Here is a 23,563-nt window from a genome sequence, read left to right as displayed (position 1 = left end):
CTTTCTGCTTAGTCTACTCAGATCGGATAGACTTGATCCGTCCACGAACGACAGGAAATACCTGCACCGAGATAGGCGATTGATCGTACTAAAAGCTTAAGACTGACAAATATTGGTATAACGAGCTAGTTTCGTTGTACTAACCGGGGTATACAGGTAAACATTAGGTTAAGGTGAAGCGGAGACCTTAGAACAATGTGGTCAACTTATATATTATTAATGCTTTGTTAAAAATACTCAGATTTGAACTGCCCATTTATCAGACTTGGTAGCAACAAACGTTGGTAGACGTTTATCAGAATAGTACCCAGATATTACACTCGTGATTTTTCCTTTTAATATTTCTCTTCGGTTTTATTTATTAACGAGGTAATTTTTATTAGCCGCGAGTGAGTTCACTCAATAAATACGCATCAGAGGGAGCTATAAAATCTCCATTGAATTCGAGCAATTCAACATTGTTCGCAATGGAGCGTAAATGTATGGCGTGATGAACTCGATGACCGAATAATTGAACCGTGTGTTAATCGATGATTACCTAATCGTTCAGAAGTTTTCCGGGCAGAGACACCCCTGCTTTTTATGGAGAATGTCCTGCTCTAACAATAAACACTCGTACAACAATGTGAAAAAAATAGTTTACCTGCACGTAATACCGAGTCGACAGGTGGAGCTCTATTGATAATGAAATTATTCTTTAATTAATGGGTCGATCGAAGATTCTCCGTCGGCGCGATTATCTCGCTTTGACGTAACTGAATTATTTTCTATGGATCGCTTTGAAAGATATACCTTATCGCGAACCGCCATTAACGGTGGAAGATATAAAAGAACAAATTGTTGCGACGTGTGCCGCATGTACATATTCTTATTACATTTTCCATGTTAAATGGAGGGCGATCTTATTTTGCTAGGAAAGTAATCGCCTCGACAGAAGAGACCGAGCGAGACCAATACGAGAAAATTGGGAAACGATAAACGGACACAAAAAACCGATCCACCAGCAAGCCCGACATTTTTATGTATTTTCCGTTTCTGGAGGTTCAATTTCGCGTTTCCTGTCCATATTTACCGATCCTTCCTTGCCCCGATCATCGGACATGTTCGAAGGCGACTTATTTCTCCGTTTCTCGCGTCGCCTTAGGTTAGCTCGATAAAATTCAAAAATGGCACCCCCTCGAGATAAGGGAAGAATAAGTGAGGATAAACGATTAAACGCATACCGTTGTCAAGAAATGCAAAAACATTTAACAGAGTACGATAAACGTAATAAAGAAATCAGTTTTTTTATTTTTAAAGTAATGGATGTGAAGAACCAGTTGTTCAATTTGCGTTCTTATGCTTCTAGATTCTTGGAAATACGAACACGTTGGAGATATCGCGGATGCCATCCTAGAGCACCGTTTCCCATGGTGATAAATCTAGGGCTTATCGTCGATATTAAAAACGCTGGGTAAATGCCACCTGACGGAACAAGGATCTTCTCCACGCTTTATCGATCATCTGTTAAATTGGAAAAAATTTATTATCGAGTATTACAAGTATTTGTTAAGTAGGACGACATGAAATTGCGGAATCTACCGTGTGCATAACGTGTGTGATCGACAATTGCATAATTAGTCCAGTCGAACTCCCCGTTACTGCTCCACGTGTACACGTGGACAGGAAGATTTTTTTCGTTCTCGCTCCCTCATTCGCGACCTGCTGAGGACACGCGACAATTTCAAGTCGCCTTTACGACGGAGAGGGAGGAAGATGGGAGGCCAGGTTCGACGTTTACGATCCTTTGCCGGGGGATGTAACACCAGTCTCGCGGAAAGCCCGTACTTCTGCAGACTCAGTCATCGTCGACCCCATAAACGCTTAGGCGTATTCCAGGCTTAAGGCGTCCTAACCTCGAACCCGGACCGCCATGGCCGCGATCCGAATCCGTGGCGAGGATTACCGGCTACCCGCAATCTCGTGCTAACCTCTTCTAATGGTGTCCCCGTCATCACGGGGTTAGGGTACTTGTCACAAGAGCAAGGGAGACGCTCCTTGCGGCTTTTCCGCACGTTTTTCGTCCGGTCACGATTTACGTTCCATTTGCTGCCCCTTTGCGAATCTTCGCAAGGAGAACGAAGATCGAGGGTGGAGGGTGGATTTATAAGAAACAAATTTGAAGGGAAGAAAAAAAAATGGCAGCACTATTTACTTTGCTAGATGTCAACGATAGATTTTGACTTCGGTGTAATTTTATTTCTTGGGTTGTTGCGTTAAGATTTCTAAGGTCAGCTTCTTTGGTATGGTCATTCGGGAAGATAAGTGACACTTTAAAATGTTATATCATAGTTTCCTATTGGAGGCACAGACAAGTGTTTGCACGCGTGAACTTTCGAGTCCAGAGAAAGTTCTTGGCCGCTTCAAAGGTTTATGACTTCCCTTTTAGTCCTCGAGTAGATGGTCCTTTTTATTGGCGTTACCCTTAGGCGACCAGTTCGAAAGCGATTTGATAAGAGAATACTGCCGTTCCAAACCATACGCGAGATCTTTTAATAAGGACGTTACATGGAACGATTCCACAGACTCGACCCCATAAACGACGATTCCGAGATGAATTCTCGGTCTTAAATTCCTATGCCAACTTCTGAAACCTCGTATGATTACGGCTGAACTTTAAGTTCAGAAAAATCACCAATCTATGTACATATATAAGGAAACTCGGTAGAGTTCAACGCCAATTTGGCGTGAAACGCTATCACCACGTGAAAACAAGATGAGAAATATGTAATACATTCAAACACAATCGATAGCCGAAAATTGTAAAACGTCAATCAAAGGATGGGGTATGTCCGACCTCAAAACGCAGAAAATGTGGAAAATGAAATATGTAATAAAAAAAATAAACTACGCATGAGCCATGTACTCTTGCGTTCTGTAAAATCTAGCGGAATAGAAAATGTTTAAAAATCGACGTTGATAAATTTCGAGGCATTACTTTTGTACACTTTCGCGTTTTGAAAATCTCTATCTGCTAGTCAAAATTCATTTCAGAACGCGAAATCTCGTTAATTAATCCGTCTCCTTGATTTCGTCTAATTAGGCTCACCGTCCAAAATTCAGTTCCATTCATTCCGCGCGGAATACCCGTAATTGCAACCCTAAAGGCCGTTTAAGCCCGAATTACACGTACGAAGGGCGCGTCGAATCCAGCAGACACAACCAAAGGTCTCTGAACAGCGACTTAATTCCCCAAATCTGACTTTCCATCCCCAAAAAGTACCTCGAAAAGGAGCTCGAATTTAATTAAGGTTCATAAGGTGCCGCCGAAATCACTTAAGAAGCCTACGCATAATTCTGCGCCCATTATGATGTACTTTTAATAGACCCCATTTATCATTATCCAAAAAATATATCGATTGTCAGTATTGTGCCGTAGAATCCGCAAAAAAATTCCGAATATAAAAATTCAGTAGACATCCGTTCCGCTTTCTCCACATTAATAACACCTTAGTGCCAAAAAGGTGAAAAAATATGAGAAAATTGTTAACATTGGACCGATAAAAAAATGCAATTTCGTGGATAAACAAAATTCTCCCCCCGAGTCAGTAATCCCATAAGAATTCCCCCTCCTTCTCTGTCCTACCCCCTCTCTTGAGTTTTCTATCAATCTTTCTCCGTCCTTCTCTCTTTCCCGCGTTGGCCTCCCATGCTACCCCTCTTTCTCCCTCTCACCCCAATCGCCCCTTTCTCGGCGGCGAACGCGGATTTCGCAATTGGTCCAGAGAACGCGCGAACGTCATGCGTCGCGGCGCCGGCGAATGCGGGGTTCAACTTGTTATATATAGGAGGGCGTCGCGACGCCCTCGCCGTCACTTCCACGCGGGCTGCAAACTCGCGCCGCCGAAGAGGATTCGAGCCCTTTCTCGCTCGCCCTCGAACCCGCCGACTATTCCTCGTCAGCTCTCAGCTCTCAGCTCTCAGCTCTCTCCAGCTCGCTCGAGCTCCTCGATAGTCACTCGCGCGAACCTCAGACCGACGTAAACCACTCATTCCGGAAGAGGATCTCCACTTCCGGGCAAACAGGTGCCCTTCCGCCATCCAGCAACAGGTGAGTCCCCGAAGACACCGCCGAGGGCTTCGCCACTTCTGGCTGGGAAAGGGTCCCTTTATTACGGACAATTTACAAATCCGGTATTTTTCCTCGAGGACAGGGATGAAATACCGGAAAGTTACCGCGGTTTCCTCGAGCCGTGATTCAACGTAATATTTTAAAGCGAGAATAATTTCCAAAAAGTAAAACCCCGCGGGAGAATTACATTTTTTGCTGTGAGACAAATCGATCCCATTTTTTCTGTGTCAATTTATCCTTTTACAGGGGGAGGGTTTGCGAACCCGCAATAATAGGAATCGTCAGCCCTTCCCAAACCGCTTTTACTTTTTTACCGAAAAAAGAACCCGCTTTCCCGCTGGATATCGAATTTCGGTCGGTCTTCCCTAAAAATCGAATCTTTGTCAAGAACTTACAAAAACACACCTCGATTTTTCCAATCTATTTGTTCATCTCTACTTCCTACGCGACAACGATCATCCGAGAAAGCCGAATACGCGAAAATCAGTTAAACAAAAGCAGTGAACTGGAAATTAATTTACTGTGTACTTATTACAGTAGAGAAATATTTAATCAACACTCCATATACCTAGAAGTCAATCTATTATAGCGAAGGACTTACACTTTAGGCAAACGGGGAAAAGCGATTGACATTTGATGATAAGGAACTTATCAACTAGAGGGGGATAAACAGACATATATTAACGACTTTAATTTTCATTTACTAAAAGTCCTGGGGATTCTACTGTCGACATTAATTCTCTCTAATGACGTTTCCTTCCAATTTTATTTATCACGTGGGAATCTAAAGGACTACCTTCAGTTATTTCGGCAAGCTTGAGAATCTAAAAAAAATTGTTAACGCGATTCGCGTAAATTAATTACAAAGCTAGAGTTAAGATTAAATAATAATCTGCCCGTGATTGAAAATCGCTGGAGGAGCAAAAATCGCCGAGATATTTCCTCCGCCTAGATTCCGTTAACAAGCGGCAATGTCTTAAAATAAAAATCTCGTTTATGGGGAAGCTTCCCCTGAGTGAAAGCTTCGTTTAAAGCTTGAAAGACCGTCTCAACGAGAAGCGCTCGCCGGATGTAGACGGACTTCTCTTGATTAATGAAACTCATTAACACCTTTCAACGTTGAATGTAAAGCCCCTTGATATACTCGATGCCGTATGTCGTTACTTAAACGCCGGCATATTCGAAGAGAATATACCGTACGACATCGTGGTGCGATTTTCCACCTCTTGAAGAGCCCATGAATTATTTATTGGGTATTATCGGCGCCATTTTAGATTTGATTGATGGGAACGGGGATAGCCGTGTTCGGGAGAAAAGTCTGATAAAGCTACAAAATGCGCAATATGAAAATCAAGCACTCATACATTCCCTGCAGAATATCTTTCGTCATTGTTACGTCCAAATTAAATGCACTTATCGACGATTAGTTTGTTATATTTTATATCTTCATTTCAAGATTACGGAGTACCTCAATTCGGAGATTTTGCAAATAGAAAGGAGGGAAATAGGATGTCGACCTTTTCGTATTTCCCGAAGGATGTAACCTTAACATGACAGAAATGTCGCGTGGGTTTGAGGCGTATCTCCTTTTTCTATATAGAAAACATTTTCTAATGAAAATTTTTGTCACCTTTTTTTTATTAAATTCTTATCCCGATCCAAGTCCGTCCTTCCCGATCTTTATCAGAACTTTTTGTCCTACGATATCATAAAAAAGCCTGACTAACGTTTTGCTATTTCTTGTAGACATTGAAAGAGGACAGACTTATCGCAATATCGCAATATCGCTTGGAGCAACAAGGACGAAGTTATTAGGGGAGCCTTATATTACGGATTTAACGTCAACTTACGAGCACTTAACTTTTAACGGGAACGACTTTACAGCATTGATTATCCCCATTCTTCCTCTAGGGAATCTTCTAGCACATTCCCTAGATGAATAGAAATTCCTCCAAAGCATCCCTCGAACTCGCCTGAAATTGTACCCTTTTTGAGGGCGGATATGGCATCAAAGTTGCTCGTAAAACGACGCCAAACGTGAAAACCGATAAGGACTTCGTTATTTCGAGTAGCCGCCTATCTTTCGAGTCGCCTTTTTGGCTCTTTTTCTTTCCATCGTTCTTCGTTTCCCACATTTTTCCCAACTTCGGTCTCCCCTTTCGGCTCCGTCTCGACCGGTGAATCTATTATTTATTCTTTAATTTTTCATGCAACCACTTGGGATCCCGCGAGCTCGATTTATTCCTCTTTAGAGAATTTCTCATTCCAAAGGATAATAAATTTTGCCCGTTCGTCCATTCTTTGTTTTCCTACCGGCTAAATGTGAAATTCATCAACCGACAGGGAATTTGTATCTAAAACGAAACATTTAATTCATTCGAAAAGCTGGAATTTGTTGATGGAACATTTTCTCTTCCCCTTTCTTCCCATTTCTTCATTTTATCGCTAAGTAATTTAATCTATACAGACAAATTAGAATCATATTAAGGAAAAGGATTAGCAGGTATTATAGAAATTCAGTGATTTTCGTAAAAGCATTTTTGCGATGGCATCGTAAAGAAAATTATCCTCTGAAATGTTAACATTGTCAGTTCTTTATTGATTAGCATCTGGAAGAGGCGACGTAAGAACGGAAGCCTTTGTTAATCTTTCATGGAAGCAGCTTCAATTTCTGAAAGAATGTCAGGAAAAATCGCGGAAAGGGCTCGGAAAATCTTCCGGAAAGTACAAACGTAAATCCAGGCGTCCCGATTCGCGACGGTTTTTATTTTTATTCCGCATAAAGGATTCTCTTTTGAAGGAATTTCTGCGGATAAGCCGGTGTGAATGTAGGCGTCCGCCATGACGGCGGAAAACGCCATTACAGCGCAATTCACGGCAAATATCACGCCACGCAATTTTTTCTGCATCTAGTTAAAATGATTTTTTAAATTTCCAGTACATACTCCAATTTTGGTACTTTAACTTTAGAATTTAACCACGGACTGTAAAAAATGATTTTCAAAACAGTTTATCTGTATTACCCTTAATTTCATTCTGTAAATTTAACTAATTTCTTGATTAAACGCTTTTCATGCTTTGACCATAAAATTCATAACATTACTCGTCTGCTAATTTAACAACTTTGGTACATGGAGAATTCATACCAAACAGCGTAGTTAATTAAAACAAAACGTTTGCGGGCTATTGTTTTAATTTCAGAGTGGTATTAATTTTATTCCCACGTACGTGGGCGCGTTTACGCGAGGTGTACTATAATTGTTAATTAGTGAATGGTGCAAGTGCAAAATGCAGAAAAGTGGTAGAGAGAGAGAAAATGTAAGGTACCGAGTTTGTGGATAATTACTAAATCCCGCAAGTGGGGAAATAACCGAGATACAAATTTGCGATGGAATGTTCGGACCGCGATTAATATGTGTTAAAATCAATTAGCATTAATTAATATGTATTACTACAGAGATACGCGAATTTCGGCACGGGGTGTATGCTCGATATAGAATGCTTCATGTACACTCGATATCACTCGTGCTAATCACTCGTAACGCGAGAGGGATTATTTTGAAAACTATTATCAGAATTAAGTCTCGCCGCAAAACGCGGACAATATGGATCGGTGAATTTGTTTTATAAAAAAAAAAATTCATAATTCTTCATCCGATGCCACACTGTCGGTACAATATTAATTAAACAAATCTCTAAGTAGTATGAGTCACCGCCCCTAAAATAAATTGTAAATACCGTTAAATCCAAATTTTTTGTCGGTTAAAATGTCACGGCAGTTATTTACAAAAAATGGAAAGAATCGTTGCTGCGCGACTTTTATCTGAATAGTGGGAGTGCTTAATTGTTCCCGAGATATGCAAATTAAATTGTTGAATCCTCGCATAAGTTAAAGTTAACTGCGGATGCGCGGGGCGAATTAAGGCTGTGTTCCCGAATCAGGAGTGAAAAGGTAACTAACCCCAATTTCATTTCGGAATTTCGTTTGAAAAGTTACGGCAGTAGTCTTCCTCGCTTTCAGCTTTTTCTCGGAGTTCGCGCTTCCAGTGACCCCAACAACTTCGGGCAGCTGCTTCCCCTTGGTATACGTGGTCAGATTTCACCCCGGAGTTCCGTGACGAGAGCATTGAATTTTTCTTAGGGGGCGTAAACGAAAGAAAGGTCGTGCCAAACATTCCGTCAGGAAATTTCGACGAGGAGGAGTCCCTTCGACACCAACAAGTTTCCCTTTCACCTCTTCTTTCACGTCTTCGTCGTATCGACGTCCCTCGGGATGATCTATCGAGAGACCCTCGAAGCTTTCATTCCTGGCTACGAATACCTTACTTGTCCTTTGCAACTTTATTTCATACACTTGTAAGCACTTGTCCCCAATAATAAATGTATTACCGAGCGGATATTAAATCTAGAACTTAAGGTGATATGAAAGTGACGTCCGAGGAGGCAATCATTTATAAAACCTTTCTTCAAACCGAATGTACTAAATTGCTTTGAATTTTACCACGTGAATAAGGAGGTTCATTAACCGCGCTCACTTCGTTCCGTAATTACGTCGAAGATACGGTTATTCTGAAATTTACAGAAACGGGGATGAATTTCACGGTAAATTGAAGAGCGACGCTTTTCTCTAAGAATAAAGAAGGGAGAAACGAGGGATTGAATTTCGCAGAAGGCGGGAGATATTTCTCGCCTGGAAAGATCGACAACGTGTTATCGGAATATCGAAGTGACGTTAATCTCATTTCCGGTGGCGAGCGATCTCGTTCGGATCGAATGTATCCAACTGGGAGAAGACAAGAGGTTCGCCGAGGACGTAATCGGCCGTGAACTTCCGCTTTTCTCTGCGTGACCATTGAGCCAAACATCGCATTTCCTCTTCTCTTCACCTATCGGGAAAAGAGAACTTCTCCATGGGATTGGTTGACCCGGTGGGACGCGACTAATTGGTTCTAATTTTCCCCGTTGTTTGCCTTTTTACGTGTACGCGTTTTAATCAACGAGATTCGAACGAACGAAGGGATCGGAGGTACCATTGATTCGAAACTTCTTCCTTTCGACTGCTTCCTTTGCCATTGTTTATTTCGACCTGGTCAAATCATACCGAATATACAAAAGAGAGTCCTTGGAGATATTTTCCATTTTCTATTCTACTCCCAATATTGCAACTGTATCGAACCCATGAAGTGGAAGGTGATCGTTTCATCGATTTCGTTGAAATTAATTTTTCCCTTCTGGATAGTCCCTTCCCAATATCGTATGGACCCGCGATCCCTCCCGCTGACGGAATTACTACCAACGCCTCCATCGAGGATCCCGAGAGGGTTTACACACATTTTTCTTCAATCCCTTCCAACCTCCCTTAATCTCGATTTCGGCATCGACATCTACGTAGGAACCGTGGCGTGAACATTATGGAGTCCCTGCTCGGTCTCTTCCACATCCTGCATCGAAACCCTCGCCAACAGGCTCTGGTTTTCTCTTTTATTGCCTTATCACGGACGCGTGCCATTGTGCTCGCAACGTCTTTTGTCGACAATCGTCCGACCTGCAGGTACGCCTTTGTGTTGGCGCCATGCGGTTCCTGGCGGTTCTTAGCGTTCCGTTGAGGTTACGTCGAGGCGCCACGTCGACTTCGCAAGGGTGGCCCACCGTCGCGGAATTATTAGCGTTTATACCGCCACCTCATACTAACATGTTCGTAACGTTCATAAATTTAGATAGTTATAAGTGGTAATTGGATACCGACCATTATACCGAGGAAGTAAAATCCCGATGATGCCGTGCGATATTGCAGAGTTTAATTGGAATATTTATTATGTAGGGATACTCTAGATTTCGTTTAATTGCGGGGTTTATTTTTAGTTAAGGGAGGTACCGATCATTATACTACCCAGAAAATGCGAGATATTTAACGCTAACGCTGTATTAGCGGTAAATTAAAATTAAATTAATGCAAAGGGGGGAGAAGGTTGATATGTCGTGGGAGGTAAAACATGGTATATTAAAGCACCTGTTAATCCGAATATTTATTTAAATATTCGGGAAGACTAACCGATACAAATTGTGTCACTACACAATGAAGGAATTAGTATTTTCATGTACAGAGTGCTTTGGTAATACACCAAGAACAATTTTTCAAAGCTTCTGCATATCTCCTAAGCAGTAAAGGCCTGGTAATTTTTACGATCTATTTCTTACCACGAAGCGCCCATTCTGAAAGTGCGCTTTTATAAAGGCACAACGAGATTCCATTAAAGCTCCGATCGCGGCGACACCTCAATGACGGATAACTTATGCCTAAGGAATATTAACGACAGGGATCCTTATTATTATTAATACCTTTCTGGGTCGTTTCTCATCGATTCTGGAATTAACAACTGAAAACCAGTATCCCTTATGAAGGCTCTTTGTTGAAATAAATTCTGTATAAAGTTACAGAATTCATCCATAAATGATGATTAGACTTCAGAAGCCTAATCGATACATATTGAACGTTACAAAAGCAAACGTTAGAATAAATGTGAAAAGTGCTTCCCAGCTGGATGGTACTCGATGACTACACGGGGGAATTAAATTGTGTCGAGTATGGCGATAATTGAAAGGGTTCTTTTGCTCATATGAGTATACCGCGTTTATGACACGTTTTACCATAAATATTACGCCGAGTGCCGTGGTGGCTGTACGAAGCAGAATACTCATGATTACGGACAAAGCCACGAGCTATACCAGATTTTACGATTTACAGGATGATTAAAAAGTAAGGTGATGAACGCATTCATTCTTTGTTACTCTACTTTCACAGTGATCCCTTTCAAAACCATAAAACGCGTAACCAATGTTGACCAATCTTATGCATGAAATTATTTTCGCGAAATCACGTCCACTCGATACCAACTTACCACGATTTGGAAGTCACGTACAATGAATACCTTTCCCCAGAAAGTTTGGGACCCTGAGCAAGGATCCAACGGAAACCCCCTGAAAGAGGAATTAAGCGCGCTCGATCTCGGTGACTGGCAGCTGAGGAGTTCCATCGGAAAGTGGAAATCTGGGCGGCCTCGACGAAAGGGTGGGTCGTGGCTCGTGAATGGGCTTAAGCCTCGCACTCTCGGCGGAGGAAATCCCGATGCTAGGCCGGAAGTATTGCCGGCGGGATTTCCCGCAAAGGAGAAGAGGGTCAAAAGGCTCGATCCGCGGTTTGGAAGGGATGGCCGAAGAATAAGACGTTCAATTATGCATGCGAGACCGCCAAGGCGATGCGGCGGCCGCTCGTTGTGAGGGCACCCTAATGTCCCGAGTCCACCCCCTCGGCCTCGTCTCCGGAAAACCGCGGATCAGCCCCGAACTACCGGATAACCTCGTAAAGGAGAGAAATCTCCGAGTCCGACCCCACATAACGAGACCGAAATGGAGCCGTATCCCGGCTCCGATTGCTCCCGAGACCGAAGGAGGTTTACTTTTGACAGGCAATCCTTTCCATTCGGAATGTCCTGCGGCCCCTCGGGCGTCAAAGTTTACCTACTCGAAGCGTATGCAAATCCGCGTGGCGGTGGCGCAACAAAGTTGCTGCGATTTCAGATTATGTGGCATTTTCAAACTTTATGCTCGGAGCATTTCAGACACGAAGGGAGGTATAAAAAGTTAGAAGTACGTTACCTTCAACACCGATGACCGTGAGAGTATCCCCAAAACTTGCGGGACATCCCAAAGGAACTCTAATAAAAAATAGCCGCCATGGTTGATAATAGATATTAATAGCCATTATCGCCCTTTGACAGCCGCCGTTAATTGTTTGCCCCTTGCGATCAAGGATAGCCACGAGGATATAAATATCTCCGATGCTCCACGAGGGGTCCAATTAGCGATAAATTCCCGTAACCTTCTGGAAAATTCCGACGCCATTATTGGCCATTTTCAACCTTGGCGTTAACCACTGACATTCGGTATCCTTGACTTTCCACTCGCCGTCGACAGTGGAAAACATTATACTCCACGTGGGGGTGGTTTTACTCGATTGGCTTCAAATAAACTGCAATGAGGTCGACCGGACCTGGTCTTAAAGCAAAGCTCTTTGCCCTTTCGGCAGAACCTAACCTTTCAACTAAGATTCAATCGTTCCCCTATGAATACCGTTCGCTTATAAACAAATTATAACGTTCCGACATGATAAATTAAATATCATACAATAAAAGATAAATCGAGGGCTCTTTTTACTAACCCTAACTCTTTGTACTATACGAACACGATGATCAAGGAATCTTGTGCGGAAAAATGTCAATAGCAGTAAATCCCAGATAAGGAATCAGCAAAGAAGGAGGGAGATAATCGGAGAATTCGAGACCTGTCCTGCGGGATGAGACCATGAGATCAGAAGACGTCGCGTTATCGGTGTTGGGTGTTGGATACTGCGAGATGGATACCGAGTGCTGAGTGCTGAGTGTTGGGTTGTGGGTGGTGGGTGTTGGATACTAAGTGTTTAATACCGAGCGTTGGGTGTCTGTAGGAATTACGGGCACTGCCTCGGTTAAGGAGGTGGATGGACGTAAGGAAAAAGGCGCAATCTTCCGGAATCAACTCCTGCCCCAGGGCGATAAGTTGAAACAGTAAAGACGAGATGTCTCAAGCAGCGTAGCGCAATTGCGGCTTTTGCGGATTGAGACCGGGCGAGGTCGTTTACGGGACGTCAACTGCATTTCAGCAGACGCGGTGATAAACTGATAAAAACGTAGACGATTCGAAGGCACCGTGGGATTGCTCGTAAAGGATGTTACTCGTAAAAAGTTGAAGCTGGGAAAAGCATTTATAATTGCTCATCCGACACTTCGGAGTTCTCCTTAAGGTGAAATTCGATATCTCGTCAATTATCCAAATCTAGAGGATCCTAACTCAGACCTTCATTCGAGAACTAAATCAAATCACATTGTTATCAATACGGAAACACAAAAAAAAATACAAACAATACTTAATTGTCTAAAATGCGTTTCACTTCCCAAAAGAGTCCTTTTCGTAACATGCGAATTTACATGTACCACCTATATAAAGTTTTACTTCAGAATTTGCTCCAACGGGAAATTTTGAGAAATTTCCCCTCTTTGGAAGCGAAGAATCCGCTGATACGATATCAAACTCCTTCGGGATTCGGTGGCATATGAGGGTGGATTCGAAACCGAGAGCCCGAGAGGGGCGAAAAGGGGATGAATGTCAAGAGGAGCACCTGTTGCAAGTCTCGAACAGATTTTCCCTTGTAACCGACTCATCGGAAAGTTGCCTCCCGTTTCGCAACCCTCTCTTAAAGTGGGTGGGTCGAGATGCCGTTTCCCTTTACTCCCTCGCCCCGAGCTGCATTTCTGGTAAATAAACTCTGCTCGCAATTACGGACTCGGTGACGAAAGCTGCACCGAGTCGCGGGGTTGTTATTAGTCTTTCTAATCAAATCTACATTTTGATCTTCATTCCCGGACGGCGCATTTCATTTGCGAGTCCAAATAGCCGCAACGGGTGAAATAAACATCGCGAGCCTACAACATACCTTAAAAAAAAAAAATAAGTTGAAAGGTAGACCGAACGAAGTTAAGACAAACCTCGACGGGAATATGAAAGATTGATATATTTTTCGAACATTGACCTGGGGGATGAGCAGATTCCAATATCTCCCGCAAATTTGCCAAGGGATCCCATAACCGCGTTGACATAAACGTAACTCCACGTCTTAATCGAGGTCAAGCGGCGCCTCGAGGGTGGCCATCCCTTTGCGGGTGCACTTTTTCCTCCCCGGGAACCTGACGAAACCTACAGGGGAGGGATCACATCCGACGTCATCTCGGAAAGATCTGGCCGGAATATTAAGGCTCACCCACACAGAAGAAGCGGTTCGGTGGTCCATTAATCTTCCTCGTTCCGCGACACCCACTCAAACCCCTTAACAGTCGTCTCTTAACCTAGGTCCTTCACCATTTACCGGGGTAGAAATTACCCTCGCCTGGTTAAATGGGCTGTCGCCGAAGCTTCATTACCTCGCCGGCTTCCATTAGGACACCCGGTACCTTGGAAGCGATGTTGCCCAAGTCCTGTCATCGTCCGCGTAACACAATTTATTTCCTCTCAAAATGTCATTGCTTAAAGAGCGATGTTAGCGATGTGAAAAAAATATATCGGAGGTCGGGATTTCAACACGGGCCGTGACAAGTACATATACTTGTAATTAAATCAACGAGATTAATTTCTCGATGTTGATCAACGCCATGGCGGAGGATGAAGCCCGACTGGCCTGATTTCCCATAGATTGTGTAACTTCGGTTTATTCCACGGTGAAAAAAAAAGAGAAATACAGAGATAAGGATGAAGGACCCTTCCTGGATATCGCTATAAATAGGAATAAAATTTTCATACAATTTCCCGACGACGAGTGGACTTCTAAATCGAGTTTTGGGCGCCCCAAAATGGCAGACGCTGGAAAAGCAGTGGATAGGCACCCTTCAAATACGAGCCGAAGGATAAACCCCCCTGTATATATGAAGATCTATGATTCCTCTTCCATAAATAATAAATGACTTCATATCGGATCTGAATTTCGGAAAGAAATCGGAAAATGTAAATCTTAAGAATGTTGCTGAAACTTTGGAGTCGGAGGTCGCAAGTGCGATACGAAAAATCGAAAATGACGGCTCATCTCCCGCTACACTCCTTACCTAGCGTTAACGGGGTTGAGTTATCTCGCCAAAGCGTGGATTGCGTATCCCAGAAGAGGGAGAGTCGTTCCGAAGGGGAAGAGGTGGTAAGAAAACGAGGGGGCGACTCGGCTAATTAAATTGCCGCGAAGGATTCAATTAACGAGCTGGATTCTCGGGGGGCACAAGATGGCGGCCGCGGCAGCCACCTGCTGCGTCCCGCAACGGCGGCCGTTGCGGGGCACGAGATCCCGGAATCCGGAATCTTAGAAACTCGGTTAGATTATTAAAAGCCAGGATATTTTACTTACTTTTGCCCGAGCATAACTCACTAAAAACTAATTCATACTATTTTGTAATTCCGTAGTTAGACGTATTACCAAGTTACTTAATCCGAACCTTTTCCCCTCCCAGCGCCTCCTTTCGACGAGCCGAGATCGTTAAGATGACGATCGCGAGGGCGACGGGCAAAAGCCTGGTGGCTTGCTGTGCCCTGGTGCTTCTTGGTGGCTCCTCATTAGCCAGCGAGAACGACCACGCCTCGACGCACCCTCTGCTGGACGGCGCGACACGCGGAGCCCCTGAGAAACGGGCCTACACCTACGTCTCCGAGTACAAAAGGCTGCCCGTTTACAACTTCGGGCTCGGCAAAAGGTGGGGCGCCCCCGCCACCGTCGACGGAACCGACGACAAGGTCAGCATTTGCATTTTCTCCCGAACTTCGGTTAAATAACAGTTAGACTAAGTTTGGAAGATTTCGGAGCGCGCGCCATCTTGCGGGAACTAACGATGCCTAATGGAGGGAGTCGTTGCGACCAGCCGGTTCCATTTTTTAGCAGAGACGAGTTGAGAAGATTAAGAATCGCGAATCGAATGCAATTTCAGTAATTCCAAGTAATTTCGACTTTTCCAGAGAATGAGGACATTTTCGTTCGGCCTAGGGAAACGAGCGCAGCCCTACAGCTTCGGCCTGGGAAAACGAGGCAACCTGGGGTACAACCCGATGCGGATGAACCTGGACTATCCTCTGGACTACGGCTACGAGAACTTCGTCGAAGACGAGGCTTTGGAAGACCTGCTGCCCGATAAACGCAGCGGTCGTTTGTACAGTTTCGGCCTAGGAAAGCGAGTTTCCGGTCTAGGTCCCAGGGAAGTCCTGGGCACGGGGAAGCAGTCCGGCAGCGATTTCGCTCAGAGATACTTGATGGGGTCAGGGAAAAGAATCGCCGAGGAGGAGGAAGTGGTCGCATAGGTTTTTCGCCCCGTCGCGAGCGTCCAGGTCGACCTCCGGATCCCGAAAGGGACGCTCCAGGATTGGGATGGGACTTCCCTTGGAAGTGGAACCTTAGTTCGATAGGATTGCTCGGTTATTTTGCAATTCGTATTAACCCTCCTCGACGAACCGTCATCTCCGTTTTCTCCAATCTGGACGTTCTCAACTGCACGTGCACTCGACGTCCTCTCGTAGATGATAGTGACGTCAGCGTAGTCTATTAAGGTCGAGACCGCGGAGCCCGCCATTTTGGAAAATTCTTTAAGAGGATATGAAAGTGACATCCGAGCTGTCCGAGTCACTAAATCTTTTGCAATGTAAAACAGATTGTTATTAGTTATTAAACTCGGAATTAATATATATTAGAAGCAGGATAAATAGCGCAGGTTTTGTCCAGGTCAGTCCGAATTGTCTAGTCGGCCGTGTTTGAAAATTCCTAGTCCGTATCGTCGATTTCTGATACTTGATTGATTGCTCTTAATGGCTAGTCGTCAAATTGTAACGTGCTATCCGAAGAATACCAATATTTCGTTCATGTCGCAAAAAGCCAATATTTACAGAACATGTGCGGACCGAAATCGCTATTTCCATTCGTTCATCCCGATGGTCGAAACGCGAAACGTAAAGCTGTCTAATTTTACGGTTCTTCCTGAAAAATCGTCCCATATATTTTCCGAAATTGCGTTATTAAAAATGAATTTGCGTGTCCAAATGACCGGCGACTTGGTCGTTCCCAGTGAAACGAGTCTCATCTTCTTCGTAGTTATGTAGGGACCGTTGCGTCCAGTATGGCGGATTCTGCGGCTTCGTCGCGGGACTCCCACCTCGTGAGTTCGTAGGGGCATTTGCGGTTGGCGAACTCGATTTTCGAAAATGAAGGAAGAAGCGCGACTGGTCGAGACGATCGATCCCAAAGCACCGCTTCAATTCGAGGTTGAGTGCATGTACATCTAATGTTATAGGTTAAAGTTTAGGTGTAGTTGAAGACTTCGCTCGTCGCAGAGTCCTCGAATATCCCGCACGGAACGCGCGTCGGTCGACCCGTCTCGTTCTGGCCGAGGATATCTTTTCTGGAATCCATAAACGTTCCAAAGACGTTCTAATCTCGTTTCAAATGCGTTAGAGGTCGACCGACGACATCTTGCAAGACATTGCATTTCCTTTCAAATATCTCCATTCGATCGTGTGTATCCTCTCTGTCGAAATAAAGAGGCTGTCTGTAACTCACCGTGCATGTTTTATTAAATGCACTCATCCATATTTTCAGAACCAAAAACGGAACCAATAAACTTATCACTGTTTCACTCTCAATACTAACTCGCAAAGATAAATATCAATAGCAGTAAATTGAAAAATTAAATTTATGCAAATTAAGTCAACACCGAAGCACGAAAATGAATGTTTGTAGGAATTAAAAGTAAAGAATAGTATTTCATTTCCCTCTATAGTAAATAAAAAATTTGAGATAACCCGAGTCTCGACAGCGACCTAACCAGAGATATACCTCGGGTCATAAATCAGAGCAAAGTATTCCCCAGGGAATCGTGTCGTACGTACGCCCCTTAAAGCATTCATTCCATTGTGGTTCCAACTGTCAGCTGCTGTTCGTTCGTTTCCACCGTTAATACTGCAAAAATCAATTTCCAAACTTAAACACTCGTTGAAAAATGTCGGAAAGGACCCACGGCTGCGGAATTTTCTTGTTCTCGCTGGCGGCCATTTTTTGGAAACTGGAACTCGCAGGTGCGATCGAAAAATTCTGGCTTCCGGACCTGGAATGGCAAACCCGGGAAAACTGGGAGAATGGTCTTCTACCGGAAGTGGACAGTCGAGTGGTATTTCCGGAGGAAATGAGGCTCGCTGTTGGCCTTCCGAAGTGGAGCTCCGTGAATTTTGCGGAGGTGGACTTGCCAAGAGATGGATCCTTGGCTCTGTCTATGAATGGCAAATTACAGGTAATGAATCCCCTAAAATGAGTATTGCTTATAAAACTAAAATTAAAGATATCAATTATTTTATCATGAATTGAGAAATTAAAAAATTATTGGAGAGGACAGTCAACGACAAAGTGCGTGAAATAGACTCTTCGTCGGATAATCACCAAAGTAATGGTACAAATGAAATTAATTCTTGTAAATTGGTCTTGTGGAGGAATATTACATCAAATCAGTGAACGAACCGTTTAGAACAAAATTCGTCGAAACGTTCCCTCTTAATAGTACCCGTAATACTTTAAAACGTTATTTTAGAGGAACCTTACAAGACAACGTAAACAAAATGCAAAAATCATTTCGGTTTCTGAGATTCTTCCCGTTCTATATTTCAGTAGGATCGAACCGTCGTCGACCATCTCTGATTGATTCAGCAATTCTTCGGTTTTAATCATTTATACGCTTGAATCATTAATTAAAGTAGCCGGTAAATGATTAATGAAACCGCCTTCGGGGTTTCTCCTCTTTCATAGATCAGCGGGTCGGAGGGATCCAAAAAGAGGGTCGCAAAATGGGCGAGGAAAGGTCCTTTATTCTGGGCAGATCCTGAAAACTGGAGCACCTCCTCCGAGGCGGTCCCCCATTTGGAGAGAATCCCGTGTGTCTCGGATGTCGCAGTTTTAGCGAATTCGACGGACAAGATTTTGAGCATTCGACAGCCCGACAACGTCATCAAAGTTCGGGCCGTCAAAATAGAAAATAGATCTCTTCTCTTATGGCAATGGACGGAGCTAAGGTCCAACAGAGAGTTCTCCACGGGTCCCTTCAAAGTCGAGTAGATATAAATTACGTATAATTAGGCGATTGATTATAACTTAATTTGTAACGTGTTTATATATATTTTTTTTTAGCTATAGTCTCCGTTTGGCCTGCGACAATTGTCCTTGTCAAGGTGATAATTTTGATGCGTACTTGGAGGAGGTTTGCAACATTCAACGACCAAGGTGCGGATCGACAATCTGCGCATATCCTTTAGAGGTAATATCCCATTTCGATATCATTAATATCATTTCTTTATACATTTTATCATAGTTGAATGCAAATCTGTCGTTTCTTTTGGCAGGGAAAAGGGAAACAATTAATTGAAACGGTGTTCCATTAAATCATCCCAATCTTATTAATTCTGTCGTTCGAAAATGTTTCATAATTCGAAATTGTTAATTCCGAATAATGGGATGGTATTTCTGTGATAAGTGAATATATTTGAAATATACAACGTTTTAGGTGGAAGGCCATTGTTGCGATTTCTGTGGAGGGCGCGTCAGGCTGTCAAGGACCACGCCATTATCGACAATTGAAAGCAAAGTGTCAGATATCTTAAAGACATACGACAACGTCTTGTCATGGCACATCCGGAACACCAAGGATGGCAACCCTGAAGTGTTGATAGCCGAGAAAGATGGCTACTCCGGAATGGCCAGCTACGAAGCCGTGGAGGCTCTGAAGAAGGCTCTCACAGGTGGGACTTCCAATTCCCAATGGGTCCTCTCGTCCTGATAGAAATCCGTCACGGAAACAATTTTTCCTCTCCCAAGAAAGTCAGTTCCATCCTTCAGGAATTCTTCCACCCTGAAGATTCCTCGTACCCAAAAATGGTCCACAAATGAATGCGCCCTTTCCACGATCCTCTTCGTTTAACTTGGGAGGAATTTCATCTTTTAAATATACCATTTTTTCAACATTTTGATAATGGCAAAATTTTAATAGCCGCCAAGATACACCTCTAAGACCTAAATCTCAATTTATCGGCTTTATTTTCCAAATATTGTGGATTAATATTCCCGATTGTTAATTCTTCCGATTTATTCCAACGGGAATTCGTTTCTCTCGAAACCGTGCCAACGGTTCGAGGGGTGGCGGGCGAACGATTCCACCCCCAGAGGTACCGAAATGGTTTATGGGGTCCTTACGTAATAGGCCGTTCTTTTCCCGTAATACGGTCATTTTTTCCGGGCATAACGGCATCTAATATCGGTAGTTACAGATGTAGACATCCGGGATGGTTCTCAATCCCCACCCGAAGGGGCGGCGAATTTATCCTCTCCCCTGTAATATTCGATCGCGGCCATAAAAGTCCTCGGTAGAAAGTTTTCCGAAAGTATGCCCCACGGGGAAAGAGAATCCCGATGAGACGGATGTCCGACCCTGCCCGATTTTCCCTGTTCTAGGGAATTACATCGAAGTGCTGAGCACGGAAACTGCAGGAGCGGCTCTGAATGACTCAAACGTTGGACTCGTCTTGGCCTCCGTTTTGGGAACACCTTTTCTCATTTTTCTGCTCTTCGTCGTAGTTCTTCCATATTTCGGATACAACCCCACGAGGTAAGTGTTTCGACAATATTTTTCCATATTTATTCAATCTCTCCTCAACCTACCGAAATATGGACAAATGATCTCGTAGTTATGTAATATTAATATAACACATTACATGGTACCGGCATGTTATGTGTTTGTTATAACTTGTACGAATATTAGTTACGGTATATCGTTGGTATGTAAATGCGATTGGTGGGTATATATATTCCACGTACGGAAATATATATATATATATGCAAGGCGAAACGGAGTCGTTTAGCCTTTGAAAACTTTTTTCATCTTTCCATATTTCTTCTCCCACCCTCCGGAATCGACTTTCGGAAGATAGAAAAAGTATCACGGACATTTTTCCTCGCACGTTTCCTTTCATGACTTCATATTTGGGCTTCCTGTTAAGAAAATTGCGATTGGCCCTCGAATATCAAGAGCACCATCTGTGTTATTAGCATAGTTTGACTTGAGAAAGCAATACTTGTTGAGATATCTCATGACGAGGCATTATAAACGTAATTTTTAAAAGTGGCTTTAAAAAGCTTTTATGCTTATAGAAAGATGATATGTAATCTGTATATATGCATTTTTTTTCACTACCTGTCTGGAAAATAAGTATTTTCAGCCTGCCAGTAGACATGAGGTTTTTTAACCGATATATTTTCAATAATAAAGTAAATGCCATTTCCATGTTCAACTATAGGAGTTAAACGATTATTCCGACGGGAAGTCATAAACCTTCCTTTACGATTTCGATGCTCATGCGCGGCAACGTATGACCGCCCTAAAGCATTTAAAACGTTTCCGAGGACTCTGGGGAAAGTAATTACACGGAATATGAAGCATGGCGCCCTCTCGCATACTTGCCCGATGTGCTGATGCTTTCATGACCATGCATTGCGTTATATTTCTCGAGGTACAGAGAAGCCATGAAATTAGTCCCAGGCCGAGAAGTACAGGGAGTAAAGAGAGGAAATACAAATAGTTAAATTTAAAATAAATATTAGGTACCCTGGCAGTCATGAATGACTTACAAATGTACATGGCGACATATTCCATCTCTGGCGATTTGTAACAGGAACATAGAACAACCGAGGAGGTGGCACGGAATTTTCCCGGGCAAAAATTTTAGGTGTTGAAAATTCCAATTTCTAACAGGAACATAGAACAACCGAGGAGGTGGCACGGAGGTTCTCCCGGGCAAAAATTGTAGGGGTTGAAAATTCCAATTTCTAACAGGAACATAGAACAACCGAGGAGGTGGCACGGAGGTTCTCCCGGGCAAAAATTTAAGGGGTTGAAAATTCCGATTTCTAACAGGATCACAGGATAACCGAGGAGGTGGCACGGAGGTTCTCCCGGGCAAAAATTTTAGGGGTTGAGATTCCCGATTTCTAACAGGATCACAAGACAACCGAGGAGGTGGCACGCAAACTTTTCTCCGAACGCAAGGATATTAATATTAACTTAGGTCTACGAGTGATTTTCAAGGATCAGGAATAGGCAATTAGAGGGTTCGCTAGACATGTTCGTCTAATTAAACATACTCATTGTGATTATTCAATAAGTTCCTTTATTACATTAATTATTTTACAGTTTATTATACATCAGGTACCGCAAGTACATAAGTTCTCGAGCTCGCTTTTTACCTTACGTTTACGTTACCACCACCAAGCTGCGCCATGTACACGAGAAAGCCATTCATGGCAGTGTACATTAAGTTTTCATAGTTCATATTTCTAAGTTAGTTTCCGGATTCTAACGTGAACTCGAAAATTGATGAAGTCTTCGGAAGGACGTAACCTCTCCTCGCTGTCGTAAAACTCGCAAAACGAAGGGCCATATCGAGTGGTCGAGAAAGAGGGCTTTTAATTATCGGAAGCAGCTTGCGCGGTCTCGTTTACCAATTAGCATTTACGGTCTCTTTCTCGCTAATTCCTTCCGGCCTAACCTGAACGACCGTCGTAGCCAGCCGGCGGTTGTAGCGTTTAATTAGTTCACTTCCCCAACGGCCAAAGTTTATTATTTCGGTCGAACGGCGCCGCCAGGGAGTAGGCGACATTTCCTGAAAACGTTGAAAAACTCCCTGAGAAACGAACCCGGGACCGTAAGAAACCAATTCAGTGCCAGTCTGACCATTGCCTCTTATTTCTACTTCGATTAATTTGAAATATTAACATAGAATGTTAAAATATATGCGTTTCAGTTTAACGGCTGACTTGAGAAGAGGATGGACCACTTTTCGAACAGGCGTTCGTCAAGAAAACGGGGGAACCAGGAGATATCTTGGATTTGCACGTTTCGAAAATGTTTCCGAAGCCACCGTGCAACTGGCAGAACCTGCCGAACCTCGAGAAACCCCGCCTGCAACTTATCCAGCATCCGGAAGTGGAGGAAGATTCGAAAATCCTTTGTACCGGTCGAAAAAACGCGGCCAAAATGAGGAAAACATTTTGGACATTGAAAAGCCGGTCCGTTTGACGACTTTAAAAAATGCAATCGGCGACGAAGACGTCGAAGAAGTCGATCTGGAGATCGAACAGTGAGAATGAATTTTTACGAAAAGAATGAAAAAATAATTCGCGAGACCGTTCCCATCTCACTTTCCGATCGCAAATTTTCATTATTTTTAAGAATGCATTCTAATTGCATCACGACTAAATTATGTTATCCCGACGTTCCGAATAGTCATTTGGTTCCGAGCTCCGTGTGAGGAAATTTCTCGACATCGGGAAACTCAGCTGGCGGGGGTCTCGAAGAGCTACGGGAAGTGCCAGATACGATCCGAACGTAATTAAGACCGACTCGTGGATGCGAGTGTTCCCTCGATTCGATTTAGCAGGATCCCTTTATCGGGTCCCTGGGACGCCGAGAAAATTTGATAAGGCTGCAGATATCTGCCTCCGAATCGGTATACAATTAGAAGTTGCAAACAGCAGACTTGGGGAAACGGCACGTGATTATTTGTGTTTACCAGGAAGCCCTTCCTGGTAAATACGCCGGTTAGAGAGTATCCATTGAAATGCTTGCATACAATTCAACATGGCGGCTGCCGTTCTCTTCCGCTTTATTATATAAATTAATAGAAGCGAGTATCGATGGAATAGTTTCAAGAATTGCTAAGAACGTTCTACGAATATTCACGTCGAATATTTCACTCTTATGGTTTTAATGTTTTACAATCTATTAGGTAATAATGTACGTGTTGACAAAA

General features: G+C 43.3%; 2 protein-coding genes across 2 annotated transcripts; both read left to right on the top strand.

The window, feature by feature from the left end:
- The first annotated feature begins 3,884 nt into the window (after positions 1-3,884).
- Positions 3,885-17,279, top strand: LOC105699319 (allatostatins). The gene is made up of 3 exons (XM_012424192.1): positions 3,885-4,090; positions 15,193-15,472; positions 15,692-17,279. The coding sequence occupies exons 2-3, from the start codon at positions 15,224-15,226 to the stop codon at positions 16,028-16,030; spliced, it is 588 nt and encodes a 195-aa protein (XP_012279615.1). The 5' UTR covers positions 3,885-4,090; positions 15,193-15,223; the 3' UTR covers positions 16,031-17,279.
- A 363-nt stretch (positions 17,280-17,642) lies between these two features.
- LOC105699408 (protein amnionless) lies at positions 17,643-23,416 on the top strand. Its single transcript, XM_012424357.2, has 6 exons — positions 17,643-18,006; positions 18,516-18,817; positions 18,894-19,020; positions 19,267-19,501; positions 20,211-20,364; positions 22,556-23,416. The coding sequence occupies exons 1-6, from the start codon at positions 17,719-17,721 to the stop codon at positions 22,893-22,895; spliced, it is 1,446 nt and encodes a 481-aa protein (XP_012279780.1). The 5' UTR covers positions 17,643-17,718; the 3' UTR covers positions 22,896-23,416.
- The last annotated feature ends 147 nt before the right edge of the window (positions 23,417-23,563 follow it).

The sequence above is a fragment of the Orussus abietinus genome, unplaced genomic scaffold, assembly GCF_000612105.2.
Source record: "Orussus abietinus isolate OABI.00-Male unplaced genomic scaffold, Oabi_2.0 scaffold8, whole genome shotgun sequence".
Taxonomy (NCBI): Eukaryota; Metazoa; Arthropoda; class Insecta; order Hymenoptera; family Orussidae; genus Orussus; species Orussus abietinus.
The sequence above is the reverse complement of the archived record's forward strand: the minus strand, read 5'-3'. Positions and strand labels throughout refer to the sequence as shown.

What these genes read in the sequence shown, in the direction of transcription:
- LOC105699319 (XM_012424192.1), top strand. Translation starts at nt 15,224, where the DNA reads ATGACGATCGCGAGGGCGACGGGCAAAAGCCTGGTGGCTTGCTGTGCC. An exon ending in TCGACGGAACCGACGACAAG is followed by an intron (nt 15,473 to 15,691) that starts GTCAGCATTTGC and finishes CGACTTTTCCAG; the next exon opens with AGAATGAGGACATTTTCGTT.
- LOC105699408 (XM_012424357.2), top strand. Translation starts at nt 17,719, where the DNA reads ATGTCGGAAAGGACCCACGGCTGCGGAATTTTCTTGTTCTCGCTGGCG. An exon ending in ACGGGTCCCTTCAAAGTCGA is followed by an intron (nt 18,818 to 18,893) that starts GTAGATATAAAT and finishes ATTTTTTTTTAG; the next exon opens with CTATAGTCTCCGTTTGGCCT. An exon ending in TCTGAAGAAGGCTCTCACAG is followed by an intron (nt 19,502 to 20,210) that starts GTGGGACTTCCA and finishes TCCCTGTTCTAG; the next exon opens with GGAATTACATCGAAGTGCTG.